The 19716-nt window shown below is 39.8% G+C and overlaps 1 protein-coding gene across 3 annotated transcripts in view; it reads right to left on the reverse strand.

Annotated features, from left to right (window-relative positions):
* Positions 1–19716, reverse strand: part of LOC308384655 (receptor-type tyrosine-protein phosphatase U-like) — a 259383-nt gene that overhangs the window by 36120 nt on the left and 203547 nt on the right. The window contains exons 14-19 of one of the 3 annotated variants that reach the window (XM_080863196.1): positions 16078–16216; positions 12073–12102; positions 11475–11632; positions 10954–11141; positions 6315–6387; positions 4390–4466 (exon numbers count right to left, since the gene is read on the reverse strand). In XM_080863196.1, coding sequence (XP_080719322.1) covers positions 4390–4466; positions 6315–6387; positions 10954–11141; positions 11475–11632; positions 12073–12102; positions 16078–16216 — 665 coding nt within the window. Of the gene's footprint in view, positions 1–4389; positions 4467–6314; positions 6388–10953; positions 11142–11474; positions 11636–12072; positions 12103–16077; positions 16217–19716 lie in introns of all 3 variants that reach the window. The other 2 variants (XM_080863195.1, XM_080863197.1) reach the window with 2 other exon arrangements.

Here is a 19716-nt window from a genome sequence, read left to right on the forward strand (position 1 = left end):
AGCAATTCAGCCGAGAACCACGGCCTGCATTTGTAAAGCAGTTGCATGAGAAACAAAATAACAGCGGGTGTACGACGAGCTACTTAATCATAAAAAAAAGGCTAAGTATATATTTTAGCAAATCTTACTCATATTATATTCAATACTTTGCTATTGTATTTTAGATTCTAGGGGACACAAATTATTCCTGTTTGAAAGAAAACCAGAGAGAAACATCCTGTGGAGTTCTTTGTGTAAATGGAACAATTACAGTACATCCCACTCAAAAGCTGCTACAAGATGTTTGCACCAATCTTATTATTATCTTAAAAAAAGAAACAGCTCCTAATATGTACACTCCCGTTAAAATCATTTTCCTCATGCTGGTATTGGTAAATAGAAAGCCTTTCCTAGAAAATCTATTTCTTTTTACTCGAATCATGTAGGCAGCAGCAAAATGTGAATCGCTTTGTTGGAAGTCATCTCCTACTGTTGCATGTGTGTCCTGCTATCAGTAGTACTTCGAACAGCAAAACAGCATCTGCCCATCAATTCATGCAGAGCTTTCATACATGGTTGAAAATTTGGACAGAACTGCCCTTATTAACTGCAGACTATCATAACATTGATGATATATGACTGAATTTCGGGGTGAGGAGTCTAAAATTGGATCAAACTATAATGTTGCCCATCTGTTCTATCTGTCCTGACTCCACTGAAGTATCTTCTCCACTGCAATAAATTCTCTAAATAAATACTTTAAAAAGCAGTTCTCTGCTGCTTTCAGGTAAAAACTGCCTGCAAAATGTAATTCAGATAAGTTCTCGTCACCACTTCAGCGAACTCATTGTTCTGTCAGCGTTTGATTTGACAGACGTGTCATTTAGCGTTTTGATTTCTGAAGACGTGCAGCTTCAGATGCTTTTGTAGCTATACTTCAGGTATAGTTCAGGAAGTAAACTGTTTGCTTATTGCCATGAAATAGATTTGACATTTAGCTAATATGGATGATTTAAGACTACTTGACACAACACACACAACTGTCAAATAACATTTTCACATCTTTAATTACAATATTCATCTTTTTTCTTCTCCTGTGTGATTAATTAACCCAAAGATGACCTGCTGTGATATGAAACAAGGTCGCAGCAGTCAGATATCGTAAATTAACAAAAGTCTGAGATTTTATATAGAAACGGGTCAGAGCCCAGAGCCAGACAGCCCGCGAGGCTGCGACAGCAGAGATGCATCAAGCTCAGCTGTTTCATCAACATGTGCATATCTATGACAGGCAGTTAGAAAGCTTGTTATTTTGGTGTGCTTTTGTGGCTTACTACCAGGTTAGCTTTTAGTCGAGCCAACGATGACATGTATTTTGTGAAGATAATTGTGTTTTTTTGTTTTCTAGTGTGATCTTGCACCTACTATCTTACGCTGAGATGCCTGATAAATATGGGCTCTCATACCACTGGAAAAGCAGGGTTTTCTTTACTTTTCACTGTCACTGTATATATTTACAATGCCTCCTGTCATACTGTGTGTGTATAAACATGAGCTTTGACCTCGTCTTTTTTCCTCTGTAGTATTCTATCAGCCATTTTATACAAAAATACTGAGACTGATGTTAAGCAAAAACTCCAGGTGAGCATTTGACTATGGATGAGACTGCTACGGTCAGTTTGGGAGAAAAAAGTTAAAACTCAGAGGAACAGTGAGGGCTAAAAGTGGAAAGGCTCAGCAGCTCAGAGAGGAAAAGCAAAGGAGGATCTGCCAGAAAAGAAGAAGAAAAGCCGTGGAGGGCTGGCAGGGAGAGCCAGAGGAGGCGGCATGAAAAGAAGAAGATGGAAAGCAGAAGAGAAGCAAGATACTTACTTCCCTGTTTATCCGAATCTAAGAGATGCCAAAAGGTTGAAAACAAGGGAGGGTGGGGAACAGAGAGAGATATAGAAGGAAAGTAGGGGAGGAAATAAGAGCTAGTTAATGTGATTAAAGACCAGAAGAAAAGGGTTATGAAATGGTTAGAAAGCAGTTTGCACTGGAAACCTGTGGAGAGAATAATGTCCAGAAATCTTTCATTTCCATGTTTTTGCGATAAAGGCCAACTCTTGTTATATAGCAATCGCAGTCCTTTAGTCATTTGTCTTGCAGGAAGAGAATGGGAAGTTCAATCATATGTCTTTACTTAGATTGTTAAAGACGGGCAAAAAAGATAAAAGAGTGCAGCAGCAGGTCATCATCCGAGAGCAGTAAAAACCCAGCATTATCCAAGCTCTTAATAACATCAATGACACTTTAATAGGTTCTGCAGAGAAGGAGGGAACATGGTGCCTTAGGAACTACACAATGTTACTCAATACATGCTATGAATTGTTCATAAAATTGCAGTGAATTTAGAGATTCCATAGAAGTTATGTCCAGTCTGGATAAATTCTTATTTAAAATTTGTGTGAGAAAACAAATGAAGAGGGTGGAGTGGTATATATACCATAACCACAGTTTTGCCTTAAATTAATAAAATTGTGTTGACTTTTTGACAGTCTAACGTAACAAAGATACCAGGTTTTTTAAGGCAGAAAATAGTTTCTGTGTTAATTTTATGGTGAACTAAGCTGAGATCTGGGAACACAGAGACACTGCAAAAAAAGTTTGAGCAACAAAACTAGTCTGAAAGTCACAGTTTATAATAAAACTAAGCATTTGGCCAAAATAATCTTTACAGGTTAAAAATATCATTTTGATTAAAGGGCTTGTGCATACTGGTGGATTAACCATTGCAGAAATATTAAATAATAGTAATTACCAATATTATTAATTTTGGGCAACTGTTCCATAAACCGTACATTGGATGGTGGTTTTAATACATTTGCTAAACACTGCATGTACTGTGTTACTATTTGCAGCTTTATTGCAAATCGAGAAAGCCAAAAACTAAATTACATTCTAAATGCAGCTGAAAGTTGAATAAACTAAGCTGATGAAACTGGAATTGTTCTTTAATGGTGCTTTGAGTACCATGCAAAATAATCTTGGTCAGATTGCCTTCCCCAGGTGACACACAATGACAAGCGAGACAATGATAAATATGGTATATTGAGTTTTTTGCTAAACCAGAATTTTATCTCGAGCTTTTTGATTGGTTTGCTCAGTCATTCTCAAACTTCCATTTAATCGAAAGTGACCAACTGTAACTGGCATCACTTCCCGAGTGCCTAACAGAATATCAAAGTCCGCTGAAATTTAATTGCATCTTTTGGAGTTACATCTGTCAGCCTAGATGGCAAAAACAAGGTTCATCTAAAGATTTTACAAAATAATGTCATGTCTTGCTACCCCTGCAAAATGAAAGACATGCAAATGTGCACGTGAATGAGTGAGAAGACTACTAAACTTTTCAGTTTAACCTTTAAAAAAAGCAATGTTCCATTATTCCAGCCTTGGCCTCCTCCATGAATCATTTGGAATCATTTCACTGCAGTATTTTGAGCCAAGGGTCTTGGCATGACATGCAAGTGGTGCTGTAGCCTGCACAGTTAATGGCACAAAGGTCCTTGGAGCACTCGTTCTAATGGAGCCATCATGGAGCACTAAAGGGGATGAAGTGGCCACACACAGTTCTACCCGATGGGACTCGCGTATGCTGAGTCAGGCGACCACAACCACAAATCTGCCCCTTACGTTTTCTTTTGTTCACAAAACAATTGCTAAAACAAAGGGTGCGACAGAGCAATCAGCCTATTATACGGGCTCATATTAAACCTGAGATTAATACTTCAGCAGACTACATGAAGGGAAGACTGTGGAGAGCTTTTTCAGAGTCCCCTTGAAGTGACCCTTCTATTTATGAGTGAGCGGCAGAGCTCACAGCCTGACCTGCGCTGAAGGAAAAGTCCTTCAGACACTGTTGCTCCATCTAATGCAAAGCTGCAGAGATTGCATCTCAAGGGAGAGCAAACTGCTGCTGGAACTGGAGAGGCTCCCTGAGACACTCATTCGAGCTGAACTGTAGGTGAGATCACAAAATCTGAAAGTATATGAAAGGATCAACTGAGTTATATTGGGTCCAATTTCAATGCTCAATATTGCCTTACAAAAGCACTTGGGCAAGGCCTGCTGCTCAGAGCTTATAGGCTCTTGCTGGAACTTTAGAGATATAGCGATAAAATCTCATTTCAAAGCCTACATGTACTAACACACATAGATATTATGGTACGCTGTGGATGTAGTCATTAAATGATAGTTCGGATTTAGCTGACAGCATGGGGAGGTGACTGCTGGTCAAGCGCCAGGTTAACAAAAACAATAAAAGACAACTAATATGAGCTCTTAAGGCAGAGCTGTATGATCAGCAAGGCCAGAGATGTGGGAGTATGAGGTGACGCAGAAGGAAAAATAAAAGTAAAGGTAACTTACGTCTATGTAGTTGGCATTGACATAATCGGAGCTGGGATCTGCAAGGAGGGAGTGGAGCTTGACTCGATGACGGTCATCTACAACGCATAAAACATCACTTATCAGTATGTAGAGGTATTTGCATCCAGTATATATATAAGTATTTTAGTGTTTGATTATTATCTCAGTCTGTCCATTTCCAAAATACTAGAGTACTGATTCTCCACCTGAAGGAAGGGAGGGTGTTTATTGGTTCGTCTGACTGTCTGTTTGCATGTTTGCTAGCAGCCTAACATCCAGAGTTTTTGTCATTTCCAAAGTTAGTGTGATGGTAGAAACCAAATTCAAGTCAAAGGTCGAGATCACACCAAATGTGAAAATCAGTAAAAACTTTATATTACCCACATTTTTTTATGGATCACCTTCAAACTTCACAGCAATATACCAGGCCTTGGGAGGCATGAGTCTGTAGGCTGGGTAAGAATTTGACCTTGACCTTCATTGTTAGCACTCAAGGTCAAAGGTGACCTTCAAAAAAAAAATGTCAAGAAACTATATCTGGTAATATACCATATCAAAGGGCACGGAGAGAGCTGTAGAACAAACTTATTTTCAGTATGATCCCCTATGAGCCAGTAACACCATAGCAAGCTGACGTCATCATGTTCTAAATTTGAGCATTCCTTGCTTGTTATTCATAGTACATTCATCCTTTTTGAACAATGATTTATACAATTAATAAACTGTCGGGGTTCAGATTTACCTTTGCTGGGTCAAACAAGCCACTGGTGTTGGGTATCGGTTAGCTAATAATAAAGGTATTAATAACTTTATTTCTATAGCATTTTTAAAACACACAGTTACAGTTAAGCGAGCATATTCTTACATCCAAACACATGGCCTAATTCATTCCTGCCTACACACCTGTACACACATATTAGAAGAACAAAAGACCAACAAATAATGCGTGAAAGATTAAGAGAAGCCAAACTATAGATATAGGGCGTCAGCAGTCAACAGCCAACCGAGCCTGAGTCGAAGAGAAGCTGGAGAGGCCGCCTACAATTATAAGCTCTCAGTAGCTCAGCTATATATATGCAGGACTCTGGCCATGTAGGGCACAGACATTTGGACAAATATTAAACAGTTAAAGATTAATAACTGATTCAACAACAACAGTGGTAATTACTGTTTTAGGACCGATTGATGATCAAATGCTCTGCATATATTTTTCTGGACTACTTTCCCATTCCCCATGATTACATTTGCATTGCCTGGTAATATATTTTGACTCATCTGCCATAGTGAGATAGAGATGCTGCTGCTGTGCTCACAGTGAGTCGCTGTGTACTCTTTCTTTCACAAAGAGGAACAATATGCAGTATGCCTCCTTTACCTGAACTATTGTTTTAACAGAACTAAACTCTACCACTAAAGCAATGGTTTACCTGGATCAGGCGGATTCTGAAAACGATTGAAAAATAACAGAGAAGGATTAGGAGGAAAAGCAAAAGCAGTCGTGACTCCTGCAGATTGCAGTTTCCTCCATTGAAAAGCTTTATGACACAAAAGTAATTTCTGACACTTTTGTATAAGGGCTCTGAAAAATACAATAAGTAAGGCATTTAGTATTCCTCCTATAGAGGCAAACATTTCAAAAACATCATTAAACACACGGTTAAACAATCAATTTTAATTAATCATACCTTAATCACATATTTAACAAGAATCAACAGCCATTCCATTGGGAGTAAAAGCAATTACTGGGCACCTCTGGCTCACAGGATACAGGCAGTGGCATTGTAAAATGGTGATTTACTTTACAGTGTGCATATAAAAAGAAATGGTAAGGTATGCTGTAACTTACAGTAAGGAAAAAAAGTGGAACACACCCAAGCCACGGCGCAAACACAACTCAACACATGGCTCAGTACACAAATACTCACGGCTTAGCAGGCTATCGTGCCTCCCTTTGGTCTTGTCCTTCTTTTTTGTGACATCCCAGCCGTCGAAAAAACTCTGCAGATTAAAGAGAACCAAAAAGTTTTCAGAAACAGAAACAACAGGCAGGGACGATGCGTCTTTTGTGCTTCTTGACACTCAGAATGGGAACAACTTTGCTAATGCACTCCAAAGTGTTACCCTAAGGTCGTCTTAGTAGCTTCAGTGTTATAGCATCTTGCCAAGTCATCAAGAGACATCTGCCACAACATAGCGGGGAGCGACTGAGGCTGAGAGACGACATGCAGACGGCGCTGAGAGATGGCTGCGGCCTTGGAAAGGAGAAGGTGGCCCTCTGCAGTCATTCTCATTCTGAACACAGTGTGGGACTCGCTGCTTGCAGAAGCGGTTGCTATATAATACCTCGGTGTTAAACTGCCAAACTTGTGACAGCTGTTTATGACACCCATCGACTAAATCTGTTGGTGCAGTGAGATGAGTCATTGAATCTGAATCAATACTATAAGCGAGCAAGATGAAAAAAAATAAATAAATAAAGCATGGGCCTGACATGAGTGGTGTCGTATTCTTTTGCAGTTTAAAAACCAGCCTGATCTCTCTGCTGTATCGGTGGGCACATCCAGGCTCTCATACTGAGGCACGCTGTCGCTCGTCTACAGCAGACCAATCTCTCCCGGGCAACGGGTGTTGAATTGGTACCACCTGACATCCGAGGCGAGCAGGAGAAGGAAAGATAATCGGAGGATTATATCAGTCACTGACATCAGCGCTGGTAATGCCTGATTTAATCCTGCTTAACAAACCTGTATTTGTCCAAAACTCCTTGTCGATTTTGGAAACAACATTCTGTTGACCTTCGTGGAGATTTATTCATTTCTGAAAGTATTCGTTTGGGACATTAAGGATTCTGGACTAAAGAAAAAAAAAGATAATGCTCGGAAATGCCATTATATCAGTTTTCACTGACTCTGCCAGCGCAACAAGCGCAAATGACTCTAATCTTCCATGTAATTTTCAATAAAATATATATTTTGAAAAACTGCAAAAAGACATTAAAGGACAGACTTGGGATTAAACCTCCTGTTACTAACCCATAATCTCATGGCACTGTATGGCAACTACGTGGGAAATGGGAGCCTTTCTTCCTTGAAAGTAGTTTCCCCTGACTATATGAGTTCTGGAAATAAACTGAAAAGTTCCTTCAAAATGGAAACATTTTGGGTTTCCACGTTAAAAACCAATAAACCTCCAACAGTGAAAGACAAGTGAGACATCCTGCTGCAGTATTTCTTTCATCTTCTGATTCTCATATGAGTTTACTTTATCTCCAGTAGTTAGAAGTTCCTGTCAAAACTTTTGGCAATATTTAATGTACATTTATTTGGGTATATATGATGACAGGAAAGTGAAGGGTGAGAGTGGGTGGATGACTTGATGTAAATGATGAACTCAAACCCAGGCCTCTGCAAACAGCCTTTAGCACCGAGCGTACCATATGACACACAAGTACACAAGATTAATCCATACTTGTTGTTTAAGATTGAACAACTAAGTATGATTGTGTCATTTTAGATTAATCATGAATAGTTTTTAAATATTAGATGGGGGATAAAACAATGACCTGTCAAACAGAATTATTCTCACTGTATCTTTAGTTTTTTTTTCTTTTTTTTACTTATCTGTACGTAGGACACACACTCTTTGTTCCACCTATGGAGTTATTCTATTTATTTATTTACCTGTAATCCTGACACTTTGAATTTCCTTGAAATGGAACTACAGCCGTGAAAGTTTTCACAGGACTTTCTGCAGTCTAAACAACTAAGTTCACCCAAAGATGCAATAGCTTGTAGTGCCACCTTTAGCAGCAGAACTTGAAGTAACTGTTTTTGTATGACTTTATCAGTCTCTCACATTGTGAGCAGAGGTCGCTGAGGTTTGCGGGCCTTCATTTAATATATACAGCTCTCTCAGGTTCACTAGTCTTCCAAGAGATAACAAAATGACACAACATCACTTTTAAGTAGCCACATCCTGGTGAAGGGGCAGAGGTTCTATCCTCTAGTGTATTCACTGACTCTTGCTCCAGATGTTGACTTTCACAACACATACTGTACCCCACCTACCCCAGGGCCTGACTCATTCATAACCCCCCCACAATGCCTTGCAACATGTCTGATCAATGGCAGCAGCAGTGTGACCCTGTGGGAAATAAGGGTTATGAAGTCTGACAGCAGAGTGCAGGCTGATCCCCTTCATCTTGTTTATTTCTCCAGGCGATGAGGAGCCAGACTGAGGAGTGAAAAAGCAACCCATATATTGATTTTGGAGGAGGGGGGGGGGGGGGGGGGGGGATTTGTTGGCCCCTCAGGTGATAGCTTAATGAATTGAAAAAGTGCATCTGGCTTCCTGCAGCTGTAGGTGCAGATAAAAAAAATTCCTATCACAACTGGATGATGTTGAGAATTTTATATTATATTAACCAGAACTCTGAGTGGCGTAACTTTGGAAATAGAAATTAGTGCTCTTATAAGAAGAATGTTCAGTATATATGCATTAACTCTGTAATGCAAATGAAGTCAAAAACATATTTTACTGCTCATGCTCATGAATATTCAAGACCCCTTTTAAAATGCTTCAAAACAGACAGCACTGGTCTGGAATATTATACAGATGGGTCTGTACACTGTAACATATTGGGAATTTTGACTTGATGCTATCTGACAAATGATTCACCTATTTTTTCAGCTACAAAGAAATAAATGAAATTTCACGGGTATGAGGCCCTTAGGTGTAATGTTCTTTAAAGAGGTGTGTTGACCAGTGACTTTTGCTCTGTGCAGGTTCTTCAACTTCAAGCTAACAAAATCAATTTGTCATGGAACTGGCTTTGTATACTAGAAGTTGACAGCAAACCAATAAAACAAATACGGAAGCATAATATGATTCAACACTTTGAAAGACTGTAACTTTGTCAAATCAAAAAAGAAAAAACCAAACAAAAACAGCCAAGACCAAAGGTACATATGGCTTGGCAGCTAGCACCAGGACTAGCGACAGGTTACAGCAAACGGTAGCTAGAGAGCATCTGGCAAAAATAGCTCAACTAATTAAAACAAACAAAAAAAAAACACAAACTTGAATACAGAACTGAGTAGTTTGGAACTAATTTAATAGATAAATTGAGTAATAATTAGATGTAAAGTAATAATTAGATGCATGAGAGCAAACTAATGATTGGGCTAGCTAGCAGTAGAAATTTTCTAGCTAGTAGAATAAATAATCAAAACTACATAAGTAATTTCTAACGTCTGAATAAACCATTGAATTTGATAGCTAATTTTCTAGAATATAAGATAAACTCTTAAAATACCTGTCAAAAATGATCAACATTTTACTTACTTCAAAAGTGAACTACAACATTTTCCATGTCTTGCTAGTAGGCCCATTTTGTGAACTTGTCAAGTCCTTGACCAAACATAATACTAAAGTCTTATAGGTAAAGATGACAGCAAACCAGACATGAATATCAGACTACGACAAACACAGGCAATGTCATTGCCCCCCCAAGAAAAACCCCTAACTTTAGGCTAGTTGGCTAATAGTCACAGAATTTTGCATTAACATTTCATTTACAAATTTCGTGGTAGGACTTCCCCTCTAGTTACATAAAAAAGTCTTGTGCTACCCCTCATTCTTACATTGCTTTTTGAGGGACAACCCTCTTCTTTGATCTTTTGTGTCTATAAGGCCGATCCATAACTGATAGAGTTCCAATCTTTGTTTTTTTATCCAGTGACTTTTACTCCATTGGGATGAATATCATACTGAAAGATGAAGCCAATCAAATGCTTTCCAGATGGTATTACCATGGTAGATCAAAATCTGACAGTATTTTTTGGCAATTTTAATTCCATTAATTTTGACAAGGTCCCCAACACCTCGGCTCAAATGCAGCCAAAAAACATGACTGCGTCGCCACCATGTTTTACAGACGGTTGTTGACACTCACTGTTGCACCTTATTCCTGACATTTCCATATATACTGACAACAATTTTATCTCAAAATGTCACTTTTGGATTCATCATCGAATTGTTGCCACTGATTTTCAGTCAAGTTCTTGTGTAATGTGCCAATCTAACAGGACTGAATATAAAAAAGCCAAAGTCCAAAGAAAAACTTTGAAAGACCTTGAGAAACCCGGAAGAACCACAAGATCACTTTAAAATTTTATAAGAAGGTCTGGCTTTTTGGAAGGAAAATATGAATAAATGAGGGGTAGTTTCAAACCTTTGCATAACACTGTATGCTTAGAGAGAGAAGTATACAGAGTTGCACACTATATACCTTTGACTGTTAAATACTGGAAAACTGACATACTCGTGGCTTATATTGTGTAGTCATATTTGTTAGTGTGGGTGTACATACTCAAAACAGGGATTGAGACACATTGGACTATGTGGATACCATTAAGCTAACAAAGTGGATTAACAATTTAAATAACTACATACATTTACAGATAGACAATTAAAATTGCAACATAACAAAAAACTAAATTTTTAGCTAAACCTAATGGAAAAAAAAGCACAAATGAAATTGTGTGTTTTTCATACATGCCTTACCTCATACTCCTGTTTGAAACCATATCCCTCAGCTGTCTTCATCTGGTTGATGTGCTGGAGGAGGTCAGCCACCCTTACAGCAGGATGGAGCTGACCCGTGTGATATGGCGAGCTTTTCCTCCGACAGTGACGTTGGGGTGAGCCTCCCAGTAAACTGCTAGACTCATTGACAGAGCTACGCTGCTCATCTGGGAACACAAACAGATACAGTTCAAGGCATCCAGCTGACACTGAGGATTCTGCGGCACATGCTCTGTTCTTTTTTATTAATGTAAAAAAGTCTAGGGGGTAGCTTAAAGGAAAAAGTCAGCATTTCTGCAGAGATATGAGTGCTGACTGGTGCTGCAGAATATTCAAACAGACAAGAGCCTTTCAGGAGATTTCTCTGTCCAAAGCATCTTACGTTTTGACAGGACAGATTGGATATATGTTTGCAAACATGGCTGAAGGTCAGAAAGCAGGAAGCTGCATTCTCTCTAGACACTTTCTCAAAAGTACTCATGTGGTCCTTGCTGCCTTACTTCGAGCATTGCAGCCGTGGGCATCCATGAAGGAGTGGGCCATCCTCTCATCTTGCTGGAGAGTGCTCTGCTCTGTCATGCTGCAATCCAGAGAGCTCAGCTTCCGACTCTTCTCCTGCCTGTAGGACATGGCTGCCTTGTTTATGGCCACCTTCTTCCTACTGTAGAGAGGCAGGAAGAGAGGTGGGAGGATAGAGAAAGGCAGGGAGCAAATACAGACAGAGGATGGCAGAGAAGGTGAGAAGTGAGAGAAAGACAGGCAAAGAGATAAGGAATAAAGGAAAGGAGGGTGGGTGAGGAGATGAGAAATTGGAGTGAAAGGGAAATATAAGGGCCACAAGATTGAAACTGGACGAGGGGAAAAGTGAGATCTGGTGATAGCAAGAGTGTGTCATGGGTTGCAGTAAGGTTCTGCTGAAGTGGTGTGTGTGTATATGTGCTTGTTTGTGTATGTGTGTGTGTGTTTGGTGGTGGGGTGAGGGGTTGATTTGAGAATGTGGTGGAGATAGCAATGCTTATTTCCACTCTAGTAATCCTGGGTCTACAAAGCAAGGGGAAAATGGCATCAGGGTGGAAGATGGAGAAAGGAGTAACTTACGGGTAGTAAGGGTAAGAATAGAAGTCCCTTCTGATTAGCATGAAGGAGGAGGAAAGGAGAGAGACAGAGAGTGAGGAGAAAAAAAAGAGAGGTGACTATGGTTTATCAAGATGGACATCAGAAAGATAAATGAAGATGCTCAGTGTGTTGGAATGTTCCTGGCTGGCCATCGTGAGGCAGAAGACAGGCTCACCTCATAACAAAACTCACATTGGGACCAACAAAAGATTTTTAAAAATTTCAACTAAGGGAGGTCTAAGAACAAAATCATCATAAATAAAACTGATAGTATAGAGGTGTGTGTGCATCTTTCATTTGGATTAATCTTATTAAATACATTGAAGGTGCCTTATGTTTGCCGTTTGGGAACATTTTAGGGAACTAAGAGGGTTTTTTTTCTAAAGGAAAGATTAATCATATCACATTTTAAAAATCAACAAAGCTAGCTTTAAAAAAAATCTGTATTCCATCACTGCTTTGTTAATCACAGGATTTCCTTTGCGGGTCTGTGTTGTGTTTATAAGCAGACCCAGTGCTTTGGGTTTACTTTGTGTTTTCGGAGTCTTATTTATTTGTTATGTTCTCTGTGTATTTTATATTTCCTAGTTTAGTTTGCTTACACCCTTGACTTTATTCAGTGTTTCTAGTTCAGGATGTCTTGGTTGTTATTTGGTTCCATTCATGTCTCCGTGTCCTTCCCTCAGCATTCCCCCAGTTAGGTCTTCATGATCGTCCAATCATGTCTGTGTGGGTGTGTCTGGTTTTTCTCACCCTTTCTCGTCATTTGTCCCTTTTGTCCCTCACTCTCTCTTTCCTCCCTCTGTTCTCTGGGTTCCGTCAGTCTGCGTCTCAGTGTGTGTGCTCCCTGTACTTCCTGTTTTACTTTGATAGTCTCCTGTCTGGTGGCCATCATGTTCAGTTTCGCTTCGTGTGTTAGATTGTTGATTTGATTGATTTGTTTTAGTTCGTGTGAAACTGATCTAACAGTTAAGTAGTGTTGCAAAAAACAAAATATAAAATTTGAACCCCAAGAACCGAATGACTCATTTTCCATGAAGTTACAATAAGAAGAATCACAACTATCCAAAAACAACTGACTTAATCTATGAGATATAAAAAGCAAGTAGTGTGTATTTTAAATTGTATGCTCAAAAAACATGTAATCTAATCTAATCTACCTGACTGTGGCATCTAAATCTATCAAGACTTTAACATTTTTCATATATTTTAGCTTAATATTTAAGTTGATTTCATCCTTAAATGATGGATTCATTTTTTTAACACTTGTTTATTTTGCTCTTAGGTTCATTAGCTTTGAGTGAGCCTGATGAAACATAATAAGCTGTTGACTCCTCCACCTTCACGTCGCAAGTGTTCCCATTAATTAGGGGTGCAACGATATTCGTATCGATATTGAACCGTTCGATACAGTGCTTTCGGTTCGGTACGCATATGTATCGAACAATACAACATTTGTAATTTATTTTATCAATTTTCCTTCTGACGATGCTGTCTGTGTTGAGCGCTCAGTGAATCTGCGTTCGACTACTCCGCCTAGGCTGCACTGTCGAGCGCAGATCCACTGAGCGCTCAACACAGACAGCATAGTCAGGAGGAAGAGCGCAGGGCAAGCTAGCAAGACACATGGACCTCCCCCACCCTCATTCAGATCTGGCGTTTGGAATTATTTTGGTTTTCATGTGACGTATGACCCTGAAGGTAAGCGAGTCATGGACTAAAGTAAAACAGTATGTTGGATGTGCCATGCAATGCTCAATTACATGGGTGGGAGCTAGTGTGTTAGCGCAGTTAGCTCGTTAACGTGTTGGCTGTCCAGCCCCACACACGGGGCGATCGGCGGTAGCTCGTTAACGGAGATTTGCCGTGTTGTGGCGTTAAGGTCATTTCAACGAGATTAACCTGAAAGCACTAGTGGGAACACAACGAATATGACTGCACATTTACACCGACATCATCCTAGTGCAAAGACCAAAACAACAAGCATGCTACTAACTTTAGCCGAGTCATTTAGACAGCTGTTAGCACATGATTCTCCTTATGCTGCTGAGAATATAGCCCAGAAGAAGCGGATAGTATAGCTTTTATTTTGGAAAGAGCCATTTCTCTGTAATAAACTCTCTTTTCCAAAGATGAGTGATTCCTCAATCAGATACAGGGCTTGCAATATCGCTAGCCCGACGTCCTGGAGCTAGCGATTTTTTCAGTCGGGCTACCAAAATCTATCTCTTCCCTGCCCGTCGGGCTATTGTAGGAAAAATATATGTCAATGCTTTTGCATTCTTTCAGAAATGTAGCTGGGTAATTATGTCATTGGCATCTGTGAGCCACTGTCAATATGTGACATATTGAAATCGCGTTTGAATTTGCGCTTGTTTTTTTGCTTTCACTTTGCAATCGCACGAACTGTGTATAGAGAGCGACAGCACTGATCTGTGAGTGATGATAATTTGCGCACCAATTCCTCTGACATCGTCTTATTAATCGTTAGCTTACTATGCAAACATGACAAGTGAAATCTCCCACAGCAAGCTTAAACATGTGAGAGGTTGATTGCGCAGAGAATCGCTGAGCTTATGTGAGTGCGTGTGTAAAAGCAGCAGGATATATATATTTTAGTTCTGCTGAGCCAAATAAGACAGGTCAGGGTGAAGAAGTGACAGCCAAAGAAAAGCTTACCACAAAACGGAGAAGTTATGACAAATCAGACTATAAGGCAAAAAGAAAGTGCAGCTTTATGGTTTCATGGACAAAATAATTTCTGTGGCTGCAATATGACGAACTATATAACCAGGGCTGCACATAAGTGGTCCGCAGGTGTGCATTCGCTGTCAAAATAAAAAACACGCACAAGGGTTAGGGTTAAATTTAAAAACTGTACTTTTGAGTTAAAATATATATTTATAATTTTAATAAATGAAAAATTAAAAAGGCATGAACATTTTTTTTGTATCGAAAAAATATCGAACCGTGACACCAAAGTATCGAACCGAACCGAACCGTGAATTTTGTGTATCGTTGCACCCCTACCATTAATATCACAAAGTTTAAAGTTGGTTTAAAGCTGAAATTTGGCATGCAGCAAGCACATCCTTTGTTTTTCACTCCTGTCTGCATTTAACTAGCACCCTCCTGAATATTCCACTATGCAGGGATCTCTGATATTCCGAATGATAACTGAAAACATTAATGTATACAGTCTCTCTTTGTACATGCAGAGAGATAATATCGTGTGCCTAAATATAAACAGGTCTGCTCCCATTGCACCCGTGCGGCTGTCTAGTTTCTATTGTGGTGGCTAGATTGGCCCAGTGAATCTTATCAGTCACCGCCTTCCTCCAGACATCCCCATTCATTCTCCCTCTATTCACAGCAAAGAAAATTCCTCAGGGCTGAGGAGCCCACCCCTACCCACTGCCTCAACAAAAAAAAGCAAAAAAACAACCTTCCTAACCAATTACTAGCCCATCCACTGGCACCTCACAGCTGCTTGCCTCATGTAATTGAGTGGGCAATGGAATAACATGCCCCTTGATGAAATATTTCACACTCAGATGAGTGTTCCACTATTGCCCAGCGAGCAAAGGAAGAATACACTGCAGGTGCGATCGACGACAGAGGTAATTTGCAGGTGGAAAGCAGCCAGCGATTCCAGTGCGAACAGGCTGCATTTGAATGTGTTCAGCCAACACGCAGACCTTGAAATTAAAAGATGAGATGAGAAACACAAAAGCTCGGCTGAGGCAGCAGTGGGAGAGTTTAGGATTAATGCTCTACCATTCCACTAACTCTGGTTGTAATTCACTCTCACTGCCAAATGCTTTCCTCAATAGACCCTAGCTGCCAAGTGGGATAGAGATAAATTTACTCCTCTGGATGGCCTATGCAGGAACAATAAGACTTCAAACCATAAATGTTTAACCGTGAAAAGCTCTAACCCATCTCATGTCGACTGGCCAGCAGACAAACATTTTCGCAGCCACTCACCCCTTCTTGACGATAATGACGATGGCCCCCAGCAGTAGAATGAGGACCACGAGGCCGCCGGCGCAGGCTCCCAGGATCAGACCCATGTCCTCAGCATGCTGGGATACCTCCAGAGCCCTCTTCGAATCCTTACAAGCAGCTGCAAATTAGTCGTGATGGACAGGTGAGGAAGCGAGAAAGTTACAAAGACAGCCTCCACTATCAATGATTATTCATTTCTAAATGCAAACTCTACGCGCAACAGTTAGTAATTCAGTGTCAATAAAGGATCGATTTTGGATCATTACCATAAACAAACAAAACTGTAAACACAATTGGCTTTCTCAATCTGCTGGAATCTTGTATTGATTTTTGGCACACCACAGGATTATTATCACAAACAGAACGTAAATGTTGACTCACCGCAATGACCAAGAAAACATAATTTACTCATACAACTCAAGCTTGAAATGACTGATTTATAACAGCAGAAGGATGGAGTGGACTGTTCTGGCTCTGAGCTCAAATTTGCTACAAATCTGGAAGTGATAAGTAAAGTATCTCGCAGAGCCTACAGGGAGATGTTGGGGTGGTGGAGGGGTTATGACAACACAGAGTGAGGGAGGGATGGGAAATGAAGGTGTGCGGTACATGACGTTGTATAGCTAAAGTCGCGGAGTAGCAGATTTCTGTTCATGAGATGGAAATATTAGATTTTTAACTTTTTAATTTTTTTCTTGGATTTTGAAAAGATAACATTTTACAGGATAACATTAATGCTTCAGAGGTGGAAAAGGAGCACATACTGCGGAGGTCCATTTATTTGTATTTCCCTGTTTTGACGTTGTGACAAAACAGGTAATAATTTTTGAGTGCATGCGCTGCGGTATGCTGACATAAGAAGCGATCGTGCACTTAATGTTGCTGTTGATCTTTTTGCTCCATATCTTTATAAAAGCTTTCTCTTTTCTGTGTATTAGTTAGGGTGATGGAGTTGTTCTTGAAAATGTCATGCTATCAAATATGACGCTCAGAAGATTCAAATAACAGAGAGATGGATTCCTTAGGGTCTTTCTCACTCGACAGCTTCTGAAAAACATCACATACGGATAATATTCCCGCCCCTGCAATTAACTTGAGTTGACACATTTTTTGTGCCATTGTTTGATTTAAAATTCAACAGTACATCTTCTATAGGTGAAAGAGTACATCTGAGTAAACAAAGTCGTCACTCTTTATTGAATCTAGATTAATGACTGGGGTAGTGTTTCACATAAAAAAAAATCAGCTAATTATGGAGGGTTGCTAGAGGGAAATGCAAAGCAAGATTTACCTGATATGGCATCCTATCCTAATTGTATGTATTTCAGATTAATTTTGGTTGAGCAGCCTGCTGAGAACAGCTTCAAAGAATCTGCATTAAATGCTTCAAAGATGGCCCAATATGAACTAATTCATATAATATGTTCAGTTATGTATTCAAACATTATGGCCATGCTAGAAAGATTAAAGAAACTATTCGAAAGGCTGATATAAGCAAAGCTGAGTATTGAGGGAAGTTCAAAGTTATGCAAGACTGTCTCGGGCTAACATGCACGGTCGTAAACAAGCAAGCCAGTGTCTCACCATTCAAATGACTTGTTGTACTTAATCGCTAGAGGCTGCCCAAAAATAAAGCCCTTACTAGAAGATATTTGGAAAGGCTTGAACAGCGTTCTCATGCGCTGACATCAGTGTCGTGAATACTCAGCTTCTCTACAAAGAGAAGCTAAACATACTTGGCTTGGGAGAAAGGATGCGGGGTCGGTTATCTCACTGAGCTGATGCAAGCTCTCAATCAGGCTGCTATTTCCTTCCAAGCCATATGTCACATTCACATGTCTGTCTGTGCTGCCATCTGAGCTAGACAACAGAGCGGGATTCTTCTCTCTCCGTGAATCAGCAGAGCTCCCTGTGGTGTTTTATCAAAAGGTGAAATATTGTTATTAACTATCAATGAATTAAAGAAGTATTATTGCACTCGTGACAGCAAGCTCATTATTAACAAGCCACCTCTTGCTGATGAGAAAACAAATAGAGTTGGGAATGAGAGAAAATACAGAGAAATGTAATCATCACGGGGTCCTGGGCCTGTCTCAGCGTGCTTGGCAGAGCAGGATAAAGGCTCAACAAAGCAAAGATGTTTCAAATTGAAGTTAGTGCCTTCTACCGAAAAGACTTGTGTGTATGCGTGTGTGGAGTGCGGTGGGGGTGTTTGCAGCGAGGCAGGATGCTGAATTTGGCTTGATAAGCTGTGGATTGGTGGTGACTATAGCTCCTGGCAGAGAATACAGCAGCCTGACAGACTTGCCATAATCATGCAAATCACACTGGGTGAGTCATTCTGTCTTTAGAGGCATATTTAGAAAATGGCTAGCATGGTTGAATTCATGGCAGTGGTCATCAACAGAAAACCATGGGTGCAGTAAATGGCACGTCTCGCCATCATTTCTAATTTCCTTGTGTCGGTTTACTGTTTATCAGGAAGGACGCATTTGGCTAGGATTTAGTATGCACATAATGTAAATCCAACAAACTGGAAAAAGACTGCAATGGACTATAGCGTGCAGGTAAATTCAGTACAACAGCAAATGTCACAGTCTCCACTTTTTGCAAAGACGCTTTCATAAAATTCGTTGCTATTCTCCTTCGCTGAACTATCCAAACTCTTGTGCTTTGCTCTGTTTTCAGTCAATGTTAAGACACAGTCAAGGAAATTCTTCTTTTGTAACTTACATTATTTGTCGGAAATAAGTTATGAAACAAAAATGTAACAAAAAGTGCAGAAACAAATTTAAGAAGAAGCACTCAGGGTGCAAACCTGTGCCAAGGCAGCTCACTTCCGTTAACATACTGGGCAGCTAACGAGGCACATCATTCATCATTCTGCACATCAGCGGTCAAATGTGACAATCTATAACGTGATATTTAGAATCCTCATATACCATTATCATTTCCTAAATGCTGCCAATACAAAGACAGGCAGCAGAACTTTAAGCGTTGTGTTAAAGATAAGAGACAGTTTATCAAATTTGTTTCCTCATTTGACCCTAAAGAGGATGTCAGAGGCCCAAAGTAACTTGATATTTAAGCTCTCCATATACCATTCTCCATATGTTGCCAATAAAAACAATGGCATTAAGGAAAAATATCTTTATATAGCATATCTTAAGATCAATCTGTTGACCTTAAAGGAGAGGTCAAAGGTCAGATGTGACATGATGTTTAAAATCTTTGTACTGCACTTTCTATATGTTGACAATAACCACCACACTTGTAAGAATATAAGTCAAGTTTAAATGGATTGTTACCATGACTCCACTCTACAGCCACTACAATTTTTTATCAGAATTCAACTAAAACTTTCTGAAGACAGACAGAATGACACTGTCTGACACTACCTAAAACATAACCCTTGGAGGCGGTGACTAGAAAACATCACAACAGTACAACAGTACCAACCTTCCGATTAGTGGAAAAAAACATAATTGCAAAATGAACCGCAACCAGTTAGTAGGAACTTTTATCTCCAGGAGATAAACTCAGAGAGGGAACGAAAAGCACTTATGCATAGTGTCAACACACTGCATTGCCTTAATACAGACTGGAAGAAAATTCAGC

This window comes from Rhamphochromis sp. 'chilingali' (genome assembly GCF_963969265.1).
Source record: "Rhamphochromis sp. 'chilingali' genome assembly, chromosome: 17".
Lineage (NCBI taxonomy): Eukaryota > Metazoa > Chordata > Actinopteri > Cichliformes > Cichlidae > Rhamphochromis > Rhamphochromis sp. 'chilingali'.